Raw genomic sequence first — 27,957 nt, forward strand, 5'->3', positions numbered from 1 at the left:
AGCAAAGATTTTTCACAGACGACGGCGCAGTTGGCCAACTGTTTTAACATGTCGTCAGCTGTTTAGGTCCGCCATTGGATTCATCTTCATTACTTGGTATTGTATCAAGTTCACTGAGTTGTCCTTTGCCAAATGTAATAAACAATATTTCAGTTTGAACATGAAGAACACATAACTGTTAGGAGGTAATTAGGAGTTCGATTTATGCTGGGGACTTGAATGAACAAAGAATGCATGCATATTCTGTACTTTTCAGAAGGTTAAATGTAAGATCCTCCAGTCTGTTCTGAGCATTAACGACTGATGCACTGGTAAGTGACACTTGTCACTACTTCTCATCGTCGACATGACATCCGACCTAAGGTTGGGGTGCCTAACAGATTAAAGTCATATCCGATCAGCAGACACGCATTTACTGAAGTAGCTTCAAGCATCACAGGTTACGCACTGTTATGTTACATAAAATATGACATGGTGCGCAAGTTCGTGCTTTATTAGGCCCTTACATTATTCGCAGCCATGTAACTTCAAGCATTGCGGATTACACAGTTATGTTACATAAGCTTTACATGGTGCACAAGTTCGTGCTTCGTTAGTCTCTGACATTATTCACAGTGATTTGTACATTGCTCTGTGCCCTTAGCATTTGGTAGAGGGGGGAATAATAAATAATTAATAAATAAAAAAATTAAAAAATTAAAAAATGTGGCAAGATAATAAATTAAAAATATTGAATAATAAAATAATAATAAAGAAATAAAAATAAGAATATGGAGAAAACATAACAAAACAAGAAAGACTGAAAAGAAAAAAAATATAGAGCAGGATTAATACTATTCTTGCACATGCAAATGTACAAGAAAATAAACAGTACAATGTACAAGAAAATAAACAGTACTTTTTATTATGCAGATGAATGGAAAAAGCTAACTGATACAGCATATACATTAACAGTTTCAAGAAAATCAATAAAATATATTATTATATAGATAAATGATAAAGACGAGATGATGCAATACATAAAATTAGGACTGCTGCATGGGAGTAAGCAGGACTTGTTTTAAATTAACAATAGGAACAAATCTGAAACCAGTTGAAATGCAAGTTGACGAAATAAATACTTGTAGAAGTACTGGACAATATTTATGATTATTAGCAATACCTAAATGCCTTGCTCGGTCCATGTATATCTGCACTATATTACTAAATAATATTTACACTTAACTGGGCATATACATCAAAACTCCTACTATCCCAATGAGAAATCGCAATTAAGCGTTTACTTACTACAGAAAAATAAACAACATGATATAAACACTTACCAAATGGCTTTAGGATCGGCCGCTACAAGAGTTTTGAACACTGATTCAGCACATGACCGTAAATAAACTGCATCGCTTTAAGAAAAAGGTATAGATGATTAAATCAATGCTTTCAAAGATAAAATAATAAATAAAAATAATATTATCATTGCAACATTTAAGATGATAAGCTTTTACAAATTATTCAGAATGTAAACATATTGACTAAGAACCTGAAAGCAGAATATTTAAATTCTTGCTGATAAATAACAGTAGTCTTGTAGGCTCACAAAATTGATAAAAGTTGGTCACGGAACTATCAAGGGAAATAAATGAGTATTTTTCACACTGCACCGTCAGTACTAACGAACTAAGGAATTTTTAAATGCATGTGCCACTCAACAGATTTTTGAAAACAATTTTATTCACTACTTTGAATTAATTTTTGAATACAAGTAAGTATTCGGGAATTTAGTTCATTATATTTAATCCAAACAGCTCGAAATGTCTAAAGTCTTATAGGAGTAAGAACTATGCTTAATATGGTAAGCTTGTAGCAAGCATAATTTAGCTCAGTTTCCAACGGGTCTGGATTGACCCCCTGGGGGTTGAGGAAATTTTAAAGGAGGTTAGGGATATTAATTTAGGTTAAGGATGATCAACGGGTCGATAGGCAAATATACTGGCTATCGACTCGTTGACTGGAAACTGATAGGCATAATCAAAATCCACGGAATACCAAAAAATTATTAATAAAATTGATAATTAATTGTTTATTGATATAAAGCTATATCACACAAACTCAAGTCCTGTTCAAAACACATGGCAACATTAAGTTTTGGAAAATAAATTCAACCCAGATAAATACACAAAAATAAAAGTTGTTACCGAACAACAATATTGACATTTTCCTCTTCTTACATAGTGTTCTGGCTTTAGTCAAGTGAATAATTTACTGCGGAAAACAAGAAACAGGTTGAATATTTTTGAAAGAAACGTTTTAAGAATTAATTTAAGCAATTTTATGTGAAATATTAAAAAAAATTGCATCAATACATAAAGCTCAGTCATCAGATTCATTAAAATGGGAGCATTTCATCAATGAGAATGTGTGATTTTGTTTTTGAAAACTTGTTTATATTTATAAAAATTTAAAATAATGAAACATAAATCTAATAAACCATTTTTTAATGTTTTGTTCGTATTCTTAGTTTAATTGTTATCTTTAAGTTATATGCAGTTATTTGTATTATAATTATGTTTCACGCTGTATATTATATACAGAAAAAAATGCAAAGAGATCGATGAAGAAAACCATTCTTTTAAATGCGATGTAAGGAAAGGGTTGGAAATCCCTGGTTTAGGTGCTTATAAACATTAATTTACTATCAACTGAGCGATCATTTCTTAAATAATTTAACATTAAAAAATTCCAATTTTACATTTTCTTTGCTAATTTATAGTTCTCTATTCTAAATTGTAATCATATTTTATAATTTCTGTACCATATAAATACCCTTATGACACATTAAATGAAAAACTATAAACTTAAATTTACATTGTAAGATTTTGATTTAAATCATTAGTTTAAGTTTTGCTACAAATAACTTCTCCTTTTCAACCCAAATCTGTGCAAAATGTCTGTATATTTAGTGAATAATAAGAAAAAATAATAAAACAAAGCAGTGGAAGTCAGTATAGAGAAAGATGTAGCAATTAGAAACAAGGATTATCTACTCAGCGAAACTTTTGTGATAAAATTTTAGTACTGAACTTTTCTGTTAGTAAATATGGTAGTTAGTGATTGTTAACGAAATATGGCAGTTAAGTTAGTTAACTTTCCTGGTAGTGAATATGGTAGAATATGGTCTGGTCATATTTTTATCTCACCTGCAGTAGGTAAGCCATCTTAAACCTTTATTTCTATTTACAGAACCCAAGGTGGTAATAAAGTTTTAATTTAATTAGAAATCTGGTGAAATTTTCACTCCGTTAAAGTTATACCTGTTTCTAATAATTATTTTGTGTTTAATTCAGGGAAATAACAACGAAGAAACAACTGACGGGAAGAATTTTGTTTTAAAGAAATGAAAAGGGTTTTAGCTACAGAAATTTTTTTAACAAAGTTAATTTAAAATTTTATTTTCTAAATATTTATCAAAACATATATAGTCAGTAATAATAGTGATGCAAAGGGAAAAATTCCAATTTACGTTCATTTACTATCTGACATCTTAATGTTGGTACCTACAAGAGGTTTCTAATTGTTATATAGTGTAATTTAAACGCATTAAGAGGTAAATATTAAATTTCATATCGATATTTATTTCAAACAATTTTAATAAGTTGAAAAAACTACTAAAGGACATCAAAATCTCTATATTTAAATCTATTAATTTTTTTTAATTGCGGAAAAAAAAAACTGCTGACATATAAATGTACTCCCAAACAAAGCAACTATTCTTATTGCAAAAATTCGTAACTGAGGGTATTTATATTTTTGTTTTGACAAGTGAAAAAAAATCAAATTCTAATCTTTAAATCTGTTAATAAGAACTCTAGAGCAGTGTAAATAAATAAGCTCTATTTGCAGATTTTCTGGGGCATTATCTACATTCGTTTTGAATGGCAATGAACTTAATGTTATACTGGACAACAAAGCTTTCTTCTTAACTATTCTTCAAAATTTTAAACACTTTTTCAAATTATTTTTATCATAATTAATGTCATAACAATGCTAAATAATTTACGGAAAATATATTCGCGGGCCGGGTAAAATACTTCGTGGACTGTATGTGACCCGCTCCGCTGATCTCGAATTTGAGACCATTCTCTTAATATTACTATATTTTTTTGAAGAGTCTGGGGAATAAGATAATTTTTGCAATTTAAAAAAGAAAATTGCAGTTTTATTAGAAGTTTAATTTTTTTTATTTAGAACCATTAATAAGCTTAGTTTTTTTTCAGTTGCTCACATGTTGTAGTTAAACCACCCAAACGGAACATACAATTTCTAATGACTTCGGTCTTCTGCGAAGATGGTTGTCTTAGAGAATATAAGTAACGATGAAGTTCGGTATCAGTGTTTATTTACGTTCTTTAAAAACTCTTTCCATATCTGGAGGTGATCGTCATGAGAGGTTTAATTGTAGTTGTCGTATTTCCTCCCCTGGCTTTCCAGCGCCAGGTTTTGAAAATTTAAAAGTGTAATTGGAATTTTTTCCTTCCTCACTGCGTTTTCAGGAAACGGGCTGCCTTACATTTTAAAAATGGATTCGTCTATGTAGTGATTGTTTTTGTCTTGCTAACAAAGATAAACCCACTCAAACTACCTGCGAAAGTGAACTTTATGCCATCCTAATGCAAGAACCCACCAATCACAGCGAAGCGAAAACGAATTGACATTAATCTACGATTTCCCTGATTTAGCTGCACATTTGCTTTCTCTAATTAATTATGAATGATTTAAGTTCTACGGAGTGGCAGAGGCAACAATAAGAACGGGCGAGATTTATGGTACAGGGAAGTAAAAATGAAGACGTCAGAAAATGAAGACATATTGTAACGTTAATATTACTATGTATTCTTACTAGAATGTAGGTTTCATTTAAAGCATTAAAATTATGATAATTAGCTGCAGTTTATACATGACTACTTTTCATTTGTAATGTTTTTACTGTAACCGCGTCCTTTGGAAATTAAATTTTTGGTATAATTTTTCCTTCTCCATATTCGGACTCTAAAATGAGTAAAATTAATGGGGAAAGTACATGAGAAAAAAACAGTATTATTTAAATATTCGTTGTGTCACTGCAATTGTTCTCAGTAAGTTAGATTATTAATATTACAGATTATTAATATTACAGATTATTAATATTACAGATTTGTTCTGATAATCGGATAAATCTTTCGTCGTTTCTCTGAAGTTCAGTTTCACACTTGGACAACTGTTTGAATTTTCAGGTACATCATATTTTTATAAATGTAACATTTCACTGAATAATTTATTATCAGATTATGATCCTGTTTCAAAATATTCTCTTTCAAAACTTAGCGCTGTCATCCATACGTTTACATTCTACAGTATTTTCAAAAAGCAATATAATTAAAATTCTTCTGGTAATTAAATTTCACTGCCAATTACGGAAAGCAGCTAGAATAGAAATCCAAAGAAATTCTTTCACAAGCCTAGTTTTTTCTTTTTTTTAAAGACTCTGGAGCTCTTTAAATCATTTATATAGAAAGCAAGAATGTTTGATTATTATTGTTGTGTTGTAACTTATCTGACTTGTCTAACAGTAACAAAAGAACAAGCCTATGAAATTCATCGTGGCAAGGCGTGCAAGATTGCGCCTGTCTTGCACACCTTGCCACGATGAATGTCACGATGATGTCTTGCACGCCTTGCCGCGATGATGTCTTGCACGTCTTGCTTGCCTTGAGCACCATACAGGGGACAGTACGACTTTGTTCAGTTCCGCTACCAATTTTGATGGAGCACTCTGGGGGAATGGGTCAGAGGGTCTCCCACCCCTCTTTCTCTGCCACCAACCGCTCGAGGGGACTTTCGGCTCGCCTCATATTTAGAGTGCCCCTACGCCGCACAGACGCTATGCATTTACAAACACCGGGAAGCACCTTCTCCGGGATTCGAACCCGGCCCTTCGTTACTGCAGTCAGAATCACTAACCACTATCTCTGTTGGACGGCATGTTTGATTATTGTGTAGAGACATCAGGATTTTTGGAAGCAAGAGAGATGAAAAATTAGCAATCGCCTTTCCCGGGAATCGAACCACGGACCTCTGAAATAACGGCTCAGTGTGCTGACCACTACACCACGAAGGCACGCTAGGAAGGCGGGAGAAATACCTTATATATTTCCCCTTTTATAGGGCGACTGGGCTTTTTAGGAGATCCAGTATTTTTCAAAGCAGGCAAGAGGAAAAATGAGCAAACGCCTTCGCGGGGAATCGAACCACGGACCTCTGGAATACCGGCCCAGTGTGCAGAATCACTACACCACGAAGGCACGCTAGGAAGGCGGGAGAAATACCTTATAATTGAATGCATTTATGATAACACAAAACTACCTTTATGACCATAGACAGCGGCACTAACAAAACTGATGTCAGTTTTATTTAAATAATTCAGCAACATTATCAAAATATGAGACATTTTCCAGGATATATTCTAAAGTGGGAGACACTGCACCGAAATGCGGTGCTGCCTTATATTATTCGGGACATCTGGTCACTTTAGTATATTTACAAATCGTAGCCTTCAGTAACTAGTTTAGTTTGATGTTTGGTATTATTTATGTAGTTAATACTTTCGTAGGGATAAATTTCAACAGAAGCAAAAGGGAACTTGTCAGTTTGATAAAGTAGTGAGTAAAGTATATTTTAGTAAAAGTTCTGGATTTTAAAATATAAATCTCATAAACTCACTGGATGTCCCATGTGTCTGGATTCTTAAAAATTTCATATAAAATAAAGAAATTAGGGTGTCAGAATGTGGTTGAACCCGAAAACTTTTACTATAGCCCGATTATTTTTAAGGGGCATAAGAATAAATTATCACTTATATTTTCATCGATAAACAGTGCTGTTAGCAATACACTATAAATTATAAAAAGAAAAATTAAGATTACGCAATATTTATTTTATATATTTGGGAGTATGTTACATTACTGCTAGGAATGTAGTAGTCCACTGTAAGTTCTTAGATGCACAATATCTTTAAAATAAAAGTGAATTATGCAAATTAAAATAATTTTTGCTATTTATTTAATATACTTAAATATAATTTTTCCGATATTAACGGTATACCACCATCTGTCGGGCAAAACTTTAAAGTAAAATATACCTTACCCCAAAAATGTCTGTCTCTGTGATAAGACATTAGATGGGAACAGCTTTCAGACACGCCCAGTTGTTGATTTTATATATCATTTTAAAATATGTCCGATTTTGTGCGACACTGTTCACTGTTATTGTATTATTGCATTTTCCACTATTTAACAGAGATGGTAAAGGATGTCCTAAAGTAAACGATTCATAATTATATAATTATTCAGATTAATAAACAAGGAAAAACTTCCAGTATAAAGAAAGATAAATTGTGTGCGGAACGTTTTTTTGATTAAAGCAATTTACAGTAACATACATTAATAACGTTAATATGCAAAAAATGCATATCAAGAAACCTAATTATAAACATGTACCCTTCCAAGGCTCATTAAAAATGAATCAGTCAATTTTCACAAGCTCGTATAGTTTTCAAACTCGCATAGTTTCCTACAAGAAGTACAATTATAATGTTCTGTGTGTTTTCCAAATTGGAAAAAAAAAAAAAAAAAATGCTTACTTCGATGGCGGCGGCATTTCATTGAATAGATCCACATTGTAGATGTGATTTGTTCCAAATTCCTTTATGTACTGAAACGAAAAATAACATAAAAATTTCCTATTTTTTAAAAATTATATGCTAATAACTAGTGTCCAGTATAATTTACATTACAGTTCATGTTTTAAATTAATTTAAAAATAGCATTCTTTTAAAAATTAACTGAGTTTCGCCAACATCGTAAATAAAGTGTTGTTATAATTATGCTTTAGATTTTTAGATTCTCAAAAGTTTACCATTTTAGCATAGCATTTGTAAACTAAAAAATTAAATATGAATTTATAGATGACAGAATGTAATTCGCGTTAAAAAAGTGTCAGGTGTTTTTAAAGTATGAAATGCTTAGATTCAAAAATTGAAAATCTGATATACTTTTATATTAAAATTTGATTCCTTACAGGCAATTTAAAACAAAATATGCGTAAAAATTTGCTCTATAAACAAAGTTATGGTAAACAATAGCTCTAAGCTTTTGTCATTCAAAAGAATCAGTTGGTTGATTTAGATTAGCATTTCAGCAAAATCCCTCTAACTTATACATAAAAATTTCCATGTACAGTTCTGTTCAAATAGTGTTAGAAAAGTTAACTTATCATAACTATCTGTACGTTCATGAATTTTTAAGAAAATGATTTACTTATAAAATGTCGAGGTAATTTCTTTTTTTCAGTTAATATTTCATAAAAACGGGATTTTCCTGCTTGTGCGTGTAATTTCTATGAACTAGCTGATTAGAATTTTAACTAACTAAATTTTAACACTATTATCTGTATAAAATGGGCAATTATCGTGCTTCTGGCATAAGAAGTTTTCTAATATTAAATTTGAAATTATATGAAAATTTCGACGTTTCAGTTTTCATTGTCTCAATTAAAATTATGATGATTATATATATATCACTATATGTAAATATATAATTATGCCATACTTACACACTTACGAATATCTTATATCTTTTTCCATTTCTTCAGTAATGTTAATAAAATTATATCTTAAATTTAAGATTTCTCAAAGGTATAATTATCTGAAACTGTTTGTTAGAATTTTTAAAATAGTATAAACCCTAAGTGAGTATAAAATATCCAACTATTTTGCTCCCTGCATTAAAAGTTTAGCAATTATGTTTAAATTTATGCTTAAAAATAGCCGATTTTAGGGTCTCAAAAGTAAAAAACGTTATGTTGAAGCAAATGTAATTAGATTCTTTTAATCATTTTAATTATACGTTAATGTTTTTTCTATATTGGATAAAAAAGGATAGTTTAAAAATAACAATTTGCTTATCCATAACGATTTTCACATTACGATTGCAGTTTTATGCCGATGATGAAGAAGGTAATGTATTTTTATTTTACTTAAAACATTTTAATATCTGGAATATAAAGTAAAAATAGCAAATATATTACCAATGATATTAAAAGGAGTATATAAAATTTCACCATCACAAGCAAGACAGTTAAAAAGACATCGAGTGACAAAATGTGTTACATTCTTGGCATATTTTGACATTTTAAAAGTACGTGTCCCTTAAATGCTGAATTTTAAATTACTTACATCATAAATTCAGGAGTTTTGAGAAATGAAGCTTATGTTCAACCACATTTACATTTTTCTAAAAATGCATTTATTTTTCCGAAATAGAAAAATGCATTATTCACTATGTACAGGCAGATTTGATTAGAGTGAGCATGCTTCAAATCAAAATTGAAAATTATTACAGTTGCTAGTATTGTTTTGAAGCTACATAAATAAAATACAAGCATAAGATGTGAGTCAAATATAAATGAACTTTTTAAGATTTAACTTACTGTATTTAAGAATTTTACTCCAATCTTCATGAACAAAGGATCAGTGGGTTCCAAAAAGGTAACACTGGAAGAATATTTACTGTTATTTATTGTTTATAATAATAACAATATGAGAATAAATGTAAACAATTTTTATAATTTATTAAAACATCATCCGGATGGTAGAGCACAAGCAATCCAACATCTGGGATCGGAATGGTTTGGCTCAGTTTATTATGGCAAAGAACACTAAGGCTATTTACCTAAGGGGAGGGATGCCTTCATGGAGAACTTTCTAAGGAAAGCTGGCTCGTATACACGTTACGCTTGGGAAAAACCAAGAAAACTCCCATGCAGGGAGCCTGTTCACTTAGATTCGAACCTTAACCTTTAACTTATTTACCTTTAACTTTTACATAAGATATGTATGGTTGCAAAAGAAAAATTCAATAACTTGTAGAGACATTAGGTATTTTTGAAAGTAAGGAAATTGAAGAAATGAGCAATGCCCTCGCCGGAACTCGAACCCCGGACTCTCGAATACGAGCCAAGTGTGCTGACCACTACACCACGAAGGCATGCTAAGGCGGCGGGAGAAGTACCTTATAAACTTTTGTAAAGAATATCCTATGACTTTCAGAAGACCTGAAGAGTGCAAGACCTCCATTTGGAGTAAAAATTCGGGTAAGGAGTACAAAATTTGGAGTACAAAATTCGGGTATTCATTTATACTAATACCAAAAAAAAAAAAAAAAAAAAAAAGAGGCATAAAATAATTTTCCTTCTTTCATTCTCCAAAACACAAATCAACTGTATAAACCAGAGTCATAAGATTCAGTACTACCTCTTTTACCAGATTAGTGAAAATTTCTAATTTTCTATCATAGTATTACTCTTAAATACAACTCAGTCAACTCAGACAAATCAGTCAAGGAATTTGATTGGAGTCAAAGCACTTACTCACTTTCACCATATGTGAAGAACGCCACATGCTGCCCTAAGATATGCTTATTGCGCCCTCCTTCTCCTAGATTGGATGTCATATCTATTTCACATAACCTTTGTTTAGAATACAGAAAAGTGGAGTTGAACATAAAAGAAAAGCAATGTAAAGCTGTTTTCCTTTACAGATGGTATGTGAAATGTGGATCTTAACATCCTAAACGGGGAGGATTTTAAAGGTTAGTAACTGTTTCGTTAAAATTTGCAAAAATTCTGAAAAAAGTACGAAAAGCTCAAAAAGTTTCAAGTTTTAATCGAAGATATAAATATAATTTCTCATATCTGATTTTCCCACGTTTGTAATCTCACTATAGCAGGACAAAATAACGTTAATTTTATAGGAAACTGGACGAATCCAAAAATTTCTTTCATTTTTATCCAGAGGTTCGGTATTATTAAGCCGGGTTCGTTATAGTGGGCTTCGACTGTTTAAATATGTCATGTTCATTTTTTAACACTATTATTATTTAATATTTAATTTTATTGTAGTTGCTATTGCAGGTAACATAAATATGGCATGCATACTTCTTTATTATTGTTTTTTGCTTGCATTTAATAAAATTAGTGAATGCAACACGTCAAAAGTAATTGCTCTCTGAAAAAATATGGCAAGTAATATTTGGCGACATTTAGCCTTCTTGTGAAGCCAAAATGAGACAGAAGTATTGGGCATTTAGCATTTTTGTGAAGCCAAAATGAGACAGAAGTACTGGGAAATTTGATTAATTAATTAAAACTGGCTTTCAAAACCTAATTTTTCAACTAACACAAGAAATAACCAAGACATCCATTTCATTGTCATTTTTATATTAAGCACCATCTATTTGATAAGGTAATGTATTTAACGTCAAAGGATTTAAGAAATTTGCTTGGCAAAATATAGGGACATTGGAACTTTAGAAGCAAAGAAACATGAAAGTCAACTAGCTTGCATTCGAACCATGGATCTACCAGTTGTTGGCGGGACGGGCTACTAAATTACCAAGAAAGCCCGCACAAGGGAATACGATAATTCTTTATAAAACCTTATTTCGTATCTACTTTTGAAAATAAAGAACAGTGATTTGTATTTGCATTCAAGAAATCGAGTAATATTGCATGAGGACATGTATTTTCTTTGCTCTTAAAAATTTTATTATTACATGTTCTTATCGAATAACTGGGAATGAAAACTATATTGCTTATTCTTTATAAACAACAAACTGACCAGTAAAAGCTACTATAAATGGAAGCGAATACATTATTTTAAATTGTCATACCAGAAAACAGCTGGAAGTGATAGAAAAAAGATCCTAATTAATCTAAAAATAAAAGAGAAATTTGTATCATTTAATAAAGAAATACCGGAAATATAATTTTATTAAAATTGACATAATTTTTTAAATTGACTTTTGTATGAGCTAACATCTCTCTACTTTTAATTGGATTATTTGATTTTCTAAGGGCACACAAAAACTATCTGTCTACAGAGAGGAACGACTTCATAGAAGACCTTTTCAAGGAAAATTAGATAAAATTTACTTTACACATAATGAAAAATACGTAAACGTCATTCAGACAGTCTGTTTCACCTCCTGCAGTTAAACCGGTGCAAACGCCCAGTGTTTAACACGATCACTGATCGGCTGCAGAAGAAAAAGTTCTGAGTAATCTAATTATTAAAAGCTTACATCTAACGTTGATGCCCTGCGCACCTGTCTCTGTTTAAGAAAGAATTCCACCCTTAATTAAGAAAATAAACACGCTTTTCTCCTCACCCCCTTTTAAATCTCTAGACTCCCGTCTCCCAGCGAAAATAAACACGCTTTTCTCCTCACCCCCTTTTAAATTTCTAGACTCCCGTCTCCCAGCGAAAATAAACACGCTTTTCTCCTCACCCCCTTTTAAATCTCTAGACTTCCGTCTCCCAGCGAAAATAAACACACTTTTCTCCTCACTCCCTTTTATATCCCTAGACTCCCGTCTCCCAGCGAAAATAAACACGCTTTTCTCCTCACCCCCTTTTAAATCTCTAGACTTCCGTCTCCCAGCGAAAATAAACACACTTTTCTCCTCACTCCCTTTTATATCCCTAGACTCCCGTCTCCCAGTGAAAATAAACACGCTTTTCTCCTCACCCCCTTTTAAATCTCTAGACTCCCGTCTCCCAGCGAAAATAAACACGCTTTTCTCCTCACCCCCTTTTAAATCCCTAGACTCCCGTCTTCCAGCGAAACGGGCTGGCTGCATGAGATTAGACTAGATTTTTTTAAAATTGTGGCAAAGCCCTCGAGAGCTGTCTGCCTAAGAGGAGAGGACTGATTCGTATCCGCCTTACACGTGAAGAAAACCACGAGAGCTCCCTTCAGCCAGCCCTTTCGCCGAGATTTGAGCCGGGGTCGAAATACCAGATTTCAGCGATTTTACTGCTCGGCCGTTGCCTGACACTAGCTACATGGGATTTTGTCTGTTTTAGCTTTGTATAGCGTTAATATAAACCTTATTTACTTAAAAAGTCTCCCTGCCCAAACGAAGACACTTTTCCAAACGTAGAGAGATCTTTAACATGCTTTGTTCTAATCACTCAACAGCCTGCTCCTCCTTTAAGTAGCATTTCTAGCAACCAATACCATTATAAATAATTTAAACTTTTGAACTCGTATTTTTGTGTTGCTTGTTTCAATATTTGGCCTTTTTATTTCCATTTTATGAAATGAAATATCATGTCAATTCTAAAATTTGAGTTAACCCTTGAGTGTTTTGTCATAAGTCACTAGTGTTACTGCAGTATGTTTCATGCCGAAAACATTCATTTTAAATTGAAAACGACGTTTACTAAAAAATAATCATATCTATCAACTGCAGAACGCGGTACTCTCAACAGGGTTTATGAGCATGCGCAAGTATCTCCCATGTGGCTGCTACCTTTGAAAATCGATTCTTTCTTTTATTTGTTTATTTATTTATTTTTTGTCTCATTCTGAAAACACCAAGATTTATTGTACTAACTAGAGGATACATACAACTCATTAATTAACTAATCAAGTTTAAGAAGACAGGAAATAAATTTTTGAAGTAATTATTGTAGAGTAATATAATTAACTTGCAGTAATATTTGGAGGTTAAGATTTTCCTTTTTTTTTCAAAATTTAATTAATTGCCTTTGCATCATTGTTTAAATGAAGTAAATATTCTGCATTCCCTTTCGGTAGAATATTTAACAGTTAGGCTTCCCGCGCTGAGGAAAACTAAGCATTCCATTCTCAAGCCAAAGAAGATAGTTATAAGTTCCCGCTTAGTGGAACAGCTCCGCTGGAACAATACTCAATTTTTGGTATTATAGTTTTTTCCTTTCGACTAATACAGAAGCATTGCATTGTATATAACCGAAACCCGAAAAGCGTTGAAGTATGGACTTGATCAAATCTAATGGATTAAATATTATTTGTGAATATATTCGAAAGCTAAATAATATATTTCATGAATGCATGTTCAGTAAAAATATCAAAAGCTTATCTTTACTTTCGCAAAACAGACGAAATAATTTTGGAGAGAGGATCCTATGTCTAGAGAGCTGTGCTTAGATAATTTTCCACCCGAGGCAAAGAGGTAAATGCGCCCCTCTATATGCCAATCAGATGATCTGTAATGAAACTTTTGTGACGACGAAGAGCCCCTGTGAAAGTGACCACTGTCTTCGTTAACGTACATAAATTCCGGTACTGAACTTCACCTTTCTAAACGTTTTTCTAAATCACCTCTAGAGATGACTGCAATCATCTGGAACCATGGGTTATCATCTTAGATAAGATCCCCAGAATATGAATATATTTTATATTAAACAAAGCTAAGTATTTTAAATCATAGCTCTGTTATAATAATTTTTATTCGAAGCTTTATATATTCAGAAAAATGATTTATGATTTTTAAAATAAAAAAAGGTAAAATATATCTTTTTTTTTTATAAACGATAACTCTATATGGTACCAATTGTTAACTTAATCTGATGTTTCATTCTCCCTTTTTTATTTTAGGTTACTTGTTTCTTTAATTCAGAGTAACAAGGAATACGACAGCTATTTTCCTAAAGGGCAAAAAAAGGCCTTTGTAGAGCAATTTCTAAAGGAAACAAGTTCGGATTTCTGCTACACATGGAGAAATATACGAAGATATCTAATTCCGATATCTAATACTCATTCGCCGAGATTCGAACCGAGGTTAAGTCTTCTATTAAGTGTACAGTTCCAATTTTTGAGTGAAAGATTTCATTTACTTCTTTCGTTTCTTACGGTGTTAAATTGCAGGCAGGTAATATAAGCAAAAACTTAAAAACCAAACCGATTTGCTTCAGATTTCTATTATTTTCAGCCCATTGCAAAGACTTTTCATTTGATACTTTATATAAATTTGATGCAATATATTAAATGTAAATATGTAATTCATGTTTATTAAATAATATGCAATGATAAAAGCGAAAATTATACAAAATATTGTGATACTGATTTTTTGACTCAGTTAATTTTTCATTTTATTTTCTTAATTGATTAAAGCAAAGCGAGTAAAGCCTATCTGCCTAAGAAAGCAAGCCTTACTGGAAGACTTTCTAAAAGGAACTAATTCATATTTACGTTACGTGGGAATTAATTTTTTATACGATTATTCTAAAGCACACTAGGCTATCTGCCTGGGGGAAGGGATGTTTCTGCAGAGGCATCTCTCAGGGGAAATTGTTTCGTATTCATATTGCAGATGAAGAAAATCACGAACATTTCTATGTAGCCAACTCGCTTGCAAGATTTGAACCCATGTCGAAATACTAGTATTCAGAAATCTTATCCACTAGGCCGCTCGCAAATAAATAAGCACATTTACATAATAAATAATAGTTAGCAAATAAGTTACAATTTTGTTTCCTAAGCACCTTAATTATTATGAGTACTATCAACTTACTTTAAAATTAAAATTTTATTTTAATAAAAATTGTTAATAAGGAAAAACATTTATTTTTATTACAGTTATGCTTTCAAAATAATGTTATTTGAATATACTGTCATTAGCGATAATCTTTGGTATTAGTAATACGTTTTCGATATCACTGGTATTGGCGAAAATCAGTTTTTTGCAGCCTTTTATATTTGTTTGCATGGAATTAGTAGGAAGGGTCTTTGTTAATTCTTCCTCAAAAAGATTCAGAATTTTAAACCTTCCTTTTTATTTCTATAATATTAGACAATTCACTTTAATGTCGCATTGTAAACAGTAGGAAACTTAGAAAAACAAAATCATGTCTTAAAAGCTCTCTTTACTGAAATCATCACAGAAAATAAAAATGAAGTGCCGATTCGCTTAACCCATCTAACAATAACTGCAGCTAGTTCAGGAATAACGGTAAATGGTCTGAACTGTGCAGCTCTCTGGCAAAATAAATATGAATACAACAGAATGAAAACTCGAAGAAGTTTGCTGTTGAGTCTGGCTCAACAGCAAACTTCTTAACGAAAAATAGATCAAGAAACTCTTAATGAGATATATTTCATTTTCAGAAAACCTTATTTAATCTCCTAATGTAATTCTAATGAGTTTTAATACATTAAGTTTTTTTGAAATGAGCTCTGTGTAGGCGTCACGCCATAATAATCATCTAAGTCCAGTTTGTGGACTTCAGAAAGCATGTTAGGGCAAAATTGTCCTAGTTTTAGCTTAATGGGATTTCTTATAGTGAAAACTGCAGTAAAAGGTAGAACTAAATAGAAGCACCGAAATAGGTGGCATTTTCACTGAAATGGGCGGCATTTCCGATGCTTCTGTCTGGGTTTCTAAGGCCATTCAGTCTGTGCATTTCATTAAAAAGAAATCAACGTAAATACTTAGTTCCCTTAATAAATTTTAATATTAGAAAATAGGATATCACTTCTATAAAAACCGAGAAGTTTTGAGAGCAAATTAAATTCTTTAAATTCTTCTCTGAAACTTCTACTGGATTGTTTACAATATAAAAATTTTCTTGATATCTTGTCCTGAATTTTCGGAAATCACGATAAGAAAAAAATGTGTACTATAGAAATCAACTTGTACTGAGGTGAAAAAAGTAAACAAGTTAAACTACGCTTAAAGAATTGGTTATTACGTTGACACTATACTGTGTCAAATAAAAGAAGAGAATCTATCCTTATCGAGGAGAGGACTATGAAAAAATACTAAAGTAAATAGGACATTCGGGCTACATAGCTATGGCAATGAACGTAGTATCGAGAACATAATACTTTTAAATTATCGTAAGAAGCGTTAATAAAGTATTTTGCTTGAAATATGATATGTTAAAACGGTGCTTCTAACGTTCTAATGTATTCAAGTCGAATGTTTTAATAACCTTCTAACGTTTTGTAGCTAATTTGGAGTCCTTTCTAGCAATTCACCTTAGGCAAGCGAGGCACTTGCCTCACCCTTACCCCGACTCTGCTTACATTATATACATAATTATGGTTGCAAATACGTAGAATCAGGTCGCGGATTATCTAAAAAGATAGTTTGGTCGGTTTATTCAATGGTGGCAAAGCAGGCGATGAGTATCTGCCTAAGGGGAGAGATGACTTCATGGAGGACTTTCTAAATGAGAAAAATAGAGATACGCCTGTTTTATGAATGGAAGTAATTAGATTTAAAACTACCTGCAGTTACATTAGCCTTATGATATAATTCTAAGCAAGTATTACAGTAGAATATCAGTTATCCGGACTGCAAATAACCAGAATTCTAACTATCCGGGACATTTAATTTTCTCTTTTGGTCTAAGTAAAATTAAAAGCGAATTTAATTTATTTACATTCTTTTAATTTTCTTTTTGTGATATAAATATCATAAAATCACATAATTAATTGATTATGGAAAAGCCCGTTAGGTTTGACTTTTGTAAGCAAGATGCTTTCTTGGAAGACTTTCTAAACGAAAATGCTCGGTATTCACATTACACATGAAAAAGCGTTTACTATACTGTCTACTAACTTTGGGAAAAAGTCATCAAAACCTGATGCAGTCAGGCGTTAGGAACCGATGGTTATGCTAGGTTTATTGATTAAGGCAAATTCGATTCCAGATCGAACTACCAGCTTTCTGCGATTTTACTGTTTCACGGATGGGGACGAAACCCTGCATAAACTCCATCTTGCTGGACTTGTATACAGTAGAGGGCGCCGTTTAATTGTGATCACATTTGTCCACAGCTGTCTTGATTATATTAAATCGAATGGCAGCATTAAACGATGAAAAAAAATGTCCTTCAAAACAGCGAAGAAATTTAATTAATTTAATATAAAAACATCACATTATTTTAATTTATTTGACCGATGCTTTACCACCTATCTTAATATTCGGATGGCATACTTCATCGGAAGAGAACATGCCAAAGTAAAATTTTAGATTAAGTAAGAAAGCAGTATTAATTTGTCGTAGAATGTTTTCAGAGGACCTGTGTTTTCAAGAACAAAGAGAAAACTTCTATAATTTTTTTAGTCCAAATGACGTTAGCCCAGAAGGGCTACTAATTTCGTTTTGGTATTTTCCATCGAAACTTTAAAAGTCTGAATCGCGTTTCAAATTGTTGCCACCAAATATTATCACCCTGTATTATATTTATAAAGAAATTAAATAATAAAGAATCTGCATGAATATATGTATGGTTCTCGCATTGTAATAAAACAACGGTACCTAGAGCCATCAAATTTTGAATAACGTACGTTTCAACTCAAATATGGACATTTGCAAGCCCAAATTTGGAATTTGTTTTATTATCTATTTCATATTTCATAAAGCATTTTATGAGTTTTTGATTAAGAAACTCAGAAATTTTAAAGCGAGCAATGGCAACACTGTACGGGAAAAAAAATTATTTCCAGCGCGCGAGACTGTATATCGGAAAATCTAAAGATAGGCTCTTTTTAAATTATTTTGCGATATTGCTGTTAAATTGAATTTTATGGTGCGAAGAACATGATATTTAATAAATAAAGGTAACACACAAAACGTTAAAAAAAAGGGGGAGCCCTTTGGGAGTAATATAATTTTTTTTTCTGCTGATGCTGAACAAGAGAGACTTGTATCAGATCGCTCTTAAAATCAACAGTGTTATTCGAAATCCCCATGAAACCGAGGTTGCGCTTTTGCCTACTTTTGAATAGTTGACTGAAATCGAAACCAAGACATTTGACGACTTAATACTTCACTTGGCGGTAGTTTTTTGTCACTTGTGTTAACCATGGAGGAAGTATGATTTTAATCTCATTTGGCGAAGTTATCTTTTACTTGACGACTTTATTCTAGTTGAAGAAATGTTTTCTACAATAATTTTTTCACATTAACAGGTTTATTGACAACACTAAGTGTATTTCTGTGTTTTTGTATACAAACTGGCGGGACTTCGACAAACTAATAACAATATCCGAATCATTACATTAACCGCGCTCACACTGAGCGGCATCTATCGTAGTAAAAAAAATAATGAATTACAGTACAGCTGTTATATAGTACTGTATGCTCAATATTCAAGTTACCCTGTAGTTAAAACACTCAGCTACAAATGATAAGGCGCCTTTTCTGAAATTTTCCATTAAAACGGTAAACTCCTTAATAGTATTTTTTGATATGTATCACAGTATTAATTTTATTATTTGACATCAACAGAAACGTAATGTCTTAGCTTAGATGTAGCTGAAGCTAATTAAGCTGTGCTTTTTATTTTACATGAATAAAAAATTACTTCATTATCTATTTTGAAACTGTAAAAGTAAAAACAGAAGATTATATGTTTATTTTTATTAGTGCAGGCAAATAAAAATTAATTTACTTATTTTATTTGTTGACATAGAAATAAAAGAATTTTGTATTTAGACAAAAAAAAAAATAACTTCCTTGTTTAATTTTGTGGAAAGAAATAAATTTTTTAACTTATTTTACGAAATCATAAATGTGTTTTTTAAAACTATATTACCATTTCTGAGATATATTACGATAAATTAAAAAAAAAATTCTCACACTTAGGTAAATTTAGCCTAACTTCGAATATCGAATATTCGACTAGCTATGGTCCTAATTAGTCTGCATATTTGCAGTTCTAGTATAATATTGCATATATCTTTCGTTTTAATTATTTCTGATTTCCCTTTATAGACGAATATGTCAGACTAGCATATAAAGCTAATACTGGTGTTAGAGATGAATGAAATTGTCAATGCAGTGCTTCTCAAACATTTTGATTTTACTGAGCAGTAAAAATCAGTGAATGGAATAAACATACCAGTACAATAGCAATGCACAACGGCGCAATGGTATATGCGCAGTGCAAATGTGCAAACTAGATCAATATAGGACAAATATTACAAACATATCATAATAAGCATGATACTGAGTATAACAATCCTATTGGTAGGCTCTTTTCCATCAGCGATGCACCGTTCGAGAAGCTCAGACATCCTCCACATTTTGCAATGAAGTAATAGGATAAAGAATTTTGCATGTTTCCAGAATCCACAGAAGATGATTCTCGTGAAGGTCGACCCTTGGAGACAATGACATCGGAAAATATTGCTCCTCTATAGGAGGAAAGTAGAGGAGTGATGGTACTACTCCAAGAGGAAAGTGGAGGAAAGAATGAGTAAAACAATATTGCATGGGCCAACAACTCACAGAATGATGATTCTCTTGAAGGTCGACCATTGGAGGCAATGACATCGGAAAATATTGCTCGTCTGTAGAAGAAAAGTGGGGAAGTAATAGAATTGTTTCAAGAGGAAAGTGAAGGAAAGAATGAGTAAAACAATATCGCATGGGATAAGAACCCATAGAAGATAATTCTGGAGAAGGTCGACCATTGGAGGCCGGAAAGTATTGCTCATCTCTATGAGGAAAACGAAGGAGGAGTTAAAGGAGGAAATAAACAGGGGATAACAGCAAGTTGATTTGAAACAACTATTTTGAGCATTTTGCTTGCACATCTTCACATGAACAAAGTCTCTGCAAGATGGGTAGTTGAAACAGCAACGTATCAGTGCAACTCGAAAAGAGCAGTGTTGGCTTTAGGAGGTTGACCACCCCCATTACAACCCGCATTTAGCTTCAAATAATTATCATCTATTCTCCGAACTAAAATTTGACCTTCGTGGAAAGATTGTAGTATTTTAGGTTAATTAATCAGTTATAATGATTTAAACTTATTCTTTCCTCAGTCCCCACCAGAATGTAAATTATTTGTGTACTTAAGCTGAGGGTTTTAATGTTTTAGAGTTTTGCCGCAGCCTCAGCTTGCAGTTACGTACTATTGCCAACTCTGCCAAAGTTATTCCGGCATTTTGCTAGCCGGCGGTTAAAATACGGGCCATTAATTATCTTGAGCCAGCTTAAGTAGTCTATTTTGTGTGTAGTCTCAGACTACGTTACCTACATTGAAATTACTTAATCTTATATCATGTTAAGTACCCGCAAGTAGCGGTCGTTCGCCTATAGCACAAGTAAAATACCCTCTGTTCATTTAAGTTAAATAAAAAGTCAATTTTAACTTACGACATGGTTATTTGTTTCCGACTAAAGCGATAACTCGCTCTGCTATCTAGTAGGCTCTGCAGAACTAGACAAGCTTTTAGACACAGTAAAGCTCTACAAGACGATGGAGTGAAAAGAGTACTTATAAAACTTTTGAGGACAAACTTTCAGATTACTTTTCCAGGGGGATAGAGTTAACATACATAACGATTACATTACCCAACATATTCAGCATGTAATCATTTCGTTTCGCTATGCTAATAATTTTTGACAACCTTACGAAAATGTTGGTCAGGAAAATAACTCTTTATTTCTTCTCTGCTATTAAAAAGTTTTAATAATGTATCCGTAGCAAAAACGAAGAGCCGATTTTTAACATTAAACTTTGACTAATTTAGTGAAGCATTTAGAAATTTTATTTTAGATATAATTTAAAGTTAATGGATTATTGCTTTCCTATTTAATTATTCGCAATTCGTTTCTTAGTTTATGTAAGTTTAATTTTTAATGCTTTTCTTAAAAGTTTGAACGGTGACTATATTTTACAGTTTCTATTTAATTGTAATATTTGATGTCCCGTGCGATAACTTTCTTGAGCCATCACTATATATCTAAAATAGTCTACATAATTATTATTAAAAGTAAATTTGTTTAACGTAAACGATACTCTTTCAAGTAGAATTTGAGTTATACACAAGAAGACTTAAAGCTAGATTTTAACTGTTGGAATCTCATCCGAAATTCTACGTAGGAGGATTCTTTTAAATGCCCGAATGAAAGTTGGATATTTCAAGTTTTTCAAATGGACCTAATCTAAAAATTAAGGTTACTTTTTATCAATGCTTGAAGCCCGGTGGCGCATCGCGCAGCAGCACCACAGATCCGGGGCTCGATTCCCGGGATGGGCAAGGTCGACTCAACCTTTCATCCCTTGCTTTCCATCACTTGGGTCGATAAAATGAGTACCAAGCTCGCTTGGGGACTAAACACTGGGGGGTCCTGCGACAAGCTGACCACTTGTTCAGGGCATATGCTTACGCACCCCGGGGCCCACGGTCAAGAAAGCAGATTTTCGGCCATTGCAGACCTTGGTCCATTAGGGCTGTTACGCCACTGAGTTTAGTTTTTTTAATCAATGTTTAATTAAAACTGAGTATTCTATAAACTTTAGAAAGTTGGCTACTTGTAGAATAAATGTAAAGTCCTAATAGTATGTATGAATTATGTCATATAATTAGAACTAGAATGAATTATCTGGTGTATATATTCCAAACTACTGAATTCATTATAATCGTCCCTACTCAATGATAAATGTTTTCACAATCTGGGTGGTGAAATCGGTGATTAATGTTGGATAAAGCTAAAACGAAAAGCTGTACCATTCAATGGAAATTAAGCTCTTCTCTAAGGTTCTTTCGGATGATTACGTATGAAATACTCGTAATAAAGTTTCTTTAGAAGCGAAGTTACCACAATTAATAAAATACGAGTAACTTTCTCTTCCCACACAATGTTTGCGATATCTTATATATGCGTTTAAATGTAGATTCGCAAAATAAAGTACTTGTGTAACTTAAGGAGATCAAGCTGGGAGGCAAAGGATTTTCTAAGCCATACATAAAAAAGAACAAAAAAAGAACGTAGAATGTTAGCATTTGAATCAAATGATGCGTTAAAAGGAATGAATCAAATGATGCGTTAAAAGGGATGAATTACATATTAAGTTATCCTTAAATGAAAAATGAGCGTTTTGTTGTGAATAATATCGAACAAAATTTGCAGATTTGCTTTTTTGGCTTCGATTTATTATTGAATCTAACAGTTAAGGAATGTCTAAAAGCAAGAAAGGACCTTAGTTTTTTCAAATAATCAGAGATAATGCTAGTGATGTTTTCGTTAGATTTCATTGTCTTTAAAATAAATAAAGATGACGATTATGTTAAATGAATAAATCGTTTTATTTTAACTTTTCTTTAGAAACAGCTTTCGAAGTATTTTCGAAGTTTAGATTTGGCTAAAGCTTTCGATTCAAGAAAAAAATGCTCAAAAATGAAAAAGTAAATTAAAAAAAGGAAGAAAAATACTATCATTTTTAACAGCTTGGGTCAAAATTTCTTAAGCGGTATGAACAAAAATAACACTGGTAATAATTCATTGTTAGAAAACACTAATAAATATTAATTTCATGAAAATTAATATAACTGAACAATTTTAAAAAATTGTTGTCAGTGTTAAAAGAACTAAAGAAAGGGGAGAGGGACACTTATACAATAAAATCTTGCCAAACACTGGGGTTTCGTCATTAATACATCGTGCGTTAGGTAAAATCTTTAATACATCGTGCGTTAGGTAAAATCTTTAATACATCGTGCGTTAGGTAAAATCGCATTCTGTAACGCTAACTTTTTATGAAAAAAAATGTCTCAAGCATAGTTCATATTGAGAAAGTAAGTATAGTTTAAACAAACCTAAATATTGTTACAATTAAAAGTGACGAATGGAAAAAACGTTAATTGAAAAGATTTTTATTACTGCTTAGTCAGTAGGTACATGAATGTTTTTTCGAGGTGGTGATTTTTGCTTTGAGACAGTGACTGACGTAACTTTTTAAAAGTATCCCGGTAAGAAGCGCAAAGCTTTCAAATGTCATATATATTGTGTCTTCCGTTTTCATTTGAATCTATCTCCAGTGAATAAATAGATAATTTCTGTGACTTTTTTTAACAATAATCAAAGTCTTGTAAGTTAAAGGCAGATATTGTCTTCTCTATCCCTTCTGTCACTATCGGCTGGTTTTAAGATCATGTAATTCTTCTTCGTTAATTCTCGATCTTCATTTTAGATTAATTCTTTGATTTCTCCTTGCTCCACATTTGAAAAATGTTCGTCGCCAATTGCTTTAATAACGTGTGCGATTTCTTTGGCTTCATTTTCAGTCGATGGAAATCCTTTAAAACTGTTGACAACTTCTGGCCAGTTCTGATGCCAGCAAACATTCAGTGTTGATGAATGAACGTTGAACAACATGCGAATGGAATTCCACCGTTGAGCAAATTTAATGGAAACAATTAAGATTACACGTATGTTCAAAATTACGTTTCACAAATCCGCACTCGGCAAGAAAACATCGAGAAGTATAAAGTCACTATTAAGCAGTAGAAACCAGCAATATGTTCAGAAAACATGGAACAGCGAGTAATACAATAGGTAATATATTTTATTTTTATTACCTATAAAAAAACATTCATCTTTATTTACTATGGAATGCAGATTAATACTGTAAAAAAGCACAGGATTCAAATTCCGAACTCTAACACCTACAGCAGTTTATTGTTACTGAGCAGATTTATATTACGGAAGCAATGATAACCTGAACGAATATTCGAGTTCCAACATATGCCGAATTCACTTGCACAATTGCCTTTCTTTTTACTTCCTTGTACGAAGTAAAAAGGAAGTATTGTAATCGCGAAAAGCTTCAGGCAGCATATTTCAACGAAAATATCCGCTTTGACCGCTTTCGAATGCAATTTAACGATGGTTTTGCGTGATATCTATACGTAAGGACAGAATAAAAGACTGTTTTCCTCCAAAAAAACTAAAAACTGCTTTAAAATGAATTCTGAAGAGAATTTTTCGTGGCGTCTGTACGAACGTATGTACGTACGTGCGTACGTACGTATCTCGCATAACTCAAAAACGAGTAGCCTCAGAACGTTGAAATTTTGTATATAGGACTGCTATAACATGTAGATGTGCACCTCGTATTTTGGTTGCAATCGGCAGCACCAAACGTATATAAATATATTTATATATATATCCACTCTATTACCCGGCTCAGTGATCTCAGTTTCTTTACTCTTATATGTTTGTAAATTGTACATTTTTGGCTTTAAAAATGATTGAATTATGTTGTTTTTATCTTCCAGTTAAGGATTTTATGCCTTTAGTAAATCTGTATGCAATATTTTTAGAATTATCAGCAATTTTAAAGTTGTTTAATTGCCGCTAAGCCTTTTTTAATGGCGGCCATTGATGTTTACATTTGAAACAGAAGACTAGTGGATTTGTTGCCAATCTAGAGAAACTTAGCTTCGCAACAACAAAGATAATGCATTCATTTATTACTGCCAATTAAATCATGCTTAATTCTTTCTGGAATTTTTTTGAGGAAATAAGCGTTTGAGATTTACTTCGTAATTTTTAATAGAGATATTTTGAGTTTTTATGTATTTTTGCCTTCTCGCGAAGTGAGAACTGAATTAATTAAATGAGAAATACTCAATCGTCTGTGAAAAACTGTTTCTGTTTTGTTTTGTTTGCTTAATTTCTTTTATATCTAGTTCTATATTTAATATAGTATTTGAATAGAACATGTGGCAACGATTAGATAATTATTTAAATGATATACATTTTGTGCATTCTGAGTTATAATATGAACGAAATATAATACTGTTAAATAAACCTAGCGCCAGAGTGTCGCTATGGTAAACAAAGTGGATTTTAAAGAATGCATTTATTCAATTGTAGTTTATGCGCTGTCGGCGAAGTAGGTTTAATTCAATCTAATAAGTTTAAATAATATGCAAGAAAAAATGCGTATAATTTAATATTCCGTACAAGGAAGTCATGTGGTGTACACATCAGATTTTTTATATTAATTTTACCATTTGTAAGCGTCGAGGGGTGAAAGTATGCGGCGTATACTATTGCTAAAGAGATGACTTTAATGACAAATATAGCACATTAAAAAGCACATATCGAGACACGCTAATGTTATTATATTATGTACTTTGAAAGACCAGCATTTCAATAAGCTTCCTTTCACTAACGCAAAATATTTTTCTATTTTTGCATACATTTTACACTGTTATTATAAATCAGAATTTTCTACACCACATGCTGAAAATCTAACGAAAAAAAGTACACGAGAGGGAGAAGTATGCGAGTAAATAAGGTATTTTGATTTAAGGGTCTATTTCGTTTCTAAATTGATAATAACGGAATTTCTGGATTTAACTTTAGATTAGTTTGTGGTCAGAAAGTGCTTCATATGTCAACAAGTAATATAATAATCAACTTGAAAATATAGCTATATATGAAAAGAGTGATTACTTGTCGAAAAATAAGATAAAAGAACTATATAAGTAGTAGTAGTGCAAAGAGTTTTGACAGAAGAAAATTTAGCTAACTAAAGACTTATTTGAAATGCATGGAAATGAATATTAATTAGTAAATGACAATGCAGCTTCAGGTTTGATATAGCCTTTCATATGAAGTAAGCCTTCCAGCTAAAAATTCAGTTTTATAAAAAGAACAAAAATATTTACACACTTGAAAACGAACGTAAAAGAAATGAAGCTACGCAACCGGCAAATAACACTCAGACCTTAAATTTCCAATTTAGTTAAAAACATATAAAACAATTTGTGATTTTTCTCTCAATATTTTTAATACGTAACATGTGTTTAAGGCACTTAAAAGGCTTTTAGGAAAAACAGTATATTCAGCAAGATTTCTTTTAATTTCTTGTTTTCAGAAGTATCTTTTTTTTTCCCAAAAAGCTTTAATCTGAGCTACATCTAATGTCTTTAACGCTTTTGTTTCGTAAAAAAAATGGGGTCTCCTTTTTCTCACGGATCTCTAATGTTTGCTGCCACCATAAGATAAATATTGTCGAAAGCGAATAAAGGTCTTTTGCAATGTCAAAGATTATCAAAAGGATCAATTGTGAAATTCACATCCATATCGAGGACAAGATACAGAAATATATAAAGATACAGAACTCTTATGAAAGGCCCCAGGTTATCAGCATCAGCTTAACCATTTTCATTTATAACGGAGGCCTGCAGCAAAGAGCAAATTTAGGGATTCGTGTTCAGTACACTGCATGGTCACTTTTATGAAAGGACTGATTACTTGCAAAAGATGAGATGGTATTCAGGTTTCAACGGTACCCAAAAAGAACAAGGGTAAGTAGGATTTCTTTTATGCAATATTTCTTGCTTAACCTTCACCTCTACTCCAGAAGCTAATTTATTTTACATATATGAGTATTTGCATTAAAAGCATGTCTCTTACATGCGTGCTAGCACGCTTCCTGGCATATTTTCATATTTTCTTTGAAATTTTGCCGTGAAATTAAAATGTCAAAGAAAGTGGTCTTGTCTGGAGGATTTTTGAGATAAAACGACAGAATCAAGAATTTCGTCTCACGTCCGAATTATTTGACTTCTTTGTTGACTTCCGTGGGAATTAATTTTCACATACTTATGTGCTTATCTTGAGATTTTATCCAGATCGAAAAATGCGTTCCTCCAGATTGGGAAGCTAACATGATGTTTAAAAGAATGATTTTTTTCTAAGTACGACAGCTGTTGCTTACGAGCATAGCATGTCCACTTCTTACGAGCACTGGCATTAGAAAATGAAGGAATTTTCTTTGAAATGAGCAAATATAGTACATTCGTGAAAGGTGTCTTAGTTTAATAAGTTTTAACTCAATTTATCAGTTTTGGATTCATGTCATCCATGAATGCGTGAAATAAGAAAATAATTGGTATAACATATTTTTTAATCGTTGGCGAAATTAACTGTAGATTTTTGGTGGGTTTAATTTTGTGTCCAATTCGACTCTACTTAATTGAGCTATGAGACCGTCTACCTTCTGTTGAAACCTGACAGTATAAATAAAAAGTAAAGGAACTTGAAAACAATAGGCGAATAATAATAAGGCGAAAATATAATAAATAATTAGGCGAAAATATAATAAATAATAAGGTGAAAAGATAATAAATAATAAGGCGAAAAGAATTGCAAGAAATCAATTTATTCTGTGAAAGCCAAAATGAACCGAAAATGAAATCTGACATGTGTGCCAAGTTTTTAAAAGGCAAGTTTCATGAAATGGGAGAACATTTATAGAAAAACAGGGAGACGGTTTTGGGGAAA

The 27,957-nt window shown here is 32.1% G+C and overlaps 2 protein-coding genes across 6 annotated transcripts in view; one reads left to right on the forward strand and one right to left on the reverse strand.

Annotated features, from left to right (window-relative positions):
* Naglu (N-acetyl-alpha-glucosaminidase) overlaps positions 1 to 27,957 on the reverse strand; it is a 181,289-nt gene that overhangs the window by 72,068 nt on the left and 81,264 nt on the right. For all 4 annotated transcript variants that reach the window (XM_035365645.2, XM_085809538.1, XM_085809537.1 and 1 more), the window contains 3 exons: positions 9,517 to 9,580; positions 7,670 to 7,740; positions 1,323 to 1,397 (listed from right to left, as the gene is read on the reverse strand). In XM_035365645.2, the coding sequence (XP_035221536.2) occupies positions 1,323 to 1,397; positions 7,670 to 7,740; positions 9,517 to 9,580 (210 nt within the window). The remainder of the gene's footprint in view (positions 1 to 1,322; positions 1,398 to 7,669; positions 7,741 to 9,516; positions 9,581 to 27,957) is intronic.
* The window catches only part of LOC118199723 (zinc transporter ZIP12-like), a 193,648-nt gene continuing 192,513 nt past the window's right edge, over positions 26,823 to 27,957 (forward strand). The window contains exon 1 of one of the 2 annotated variants that reach the window (XM_085809543.1): positions 26,823 to 26,978. The gene's annotated coding sequence lies outside the window, so the exon portion shown is untranslated. The remainder of the gene's footprint in view (positions 26,979 to 27,957) is intronic. The other variant, XM_085809546.1, reaches the window with a different exon arrangement.

The sequence above is a fragment of the Stegodyphus dumicola genome, chromosome X2, assembly GCF_044657685.1.
Source record: "Stegodyphus dumicola isolate Sdum_Otavi_A_Nest chromosome X2, ASM4465768v1".
Taxonomy (NCBI): domain Eukaryota; kingdom Metazoa; phylum Arthropoda; class Arachnida; order Araneae; family Eresidae; genus Stegodyphus; species Stegodyphus dumicola.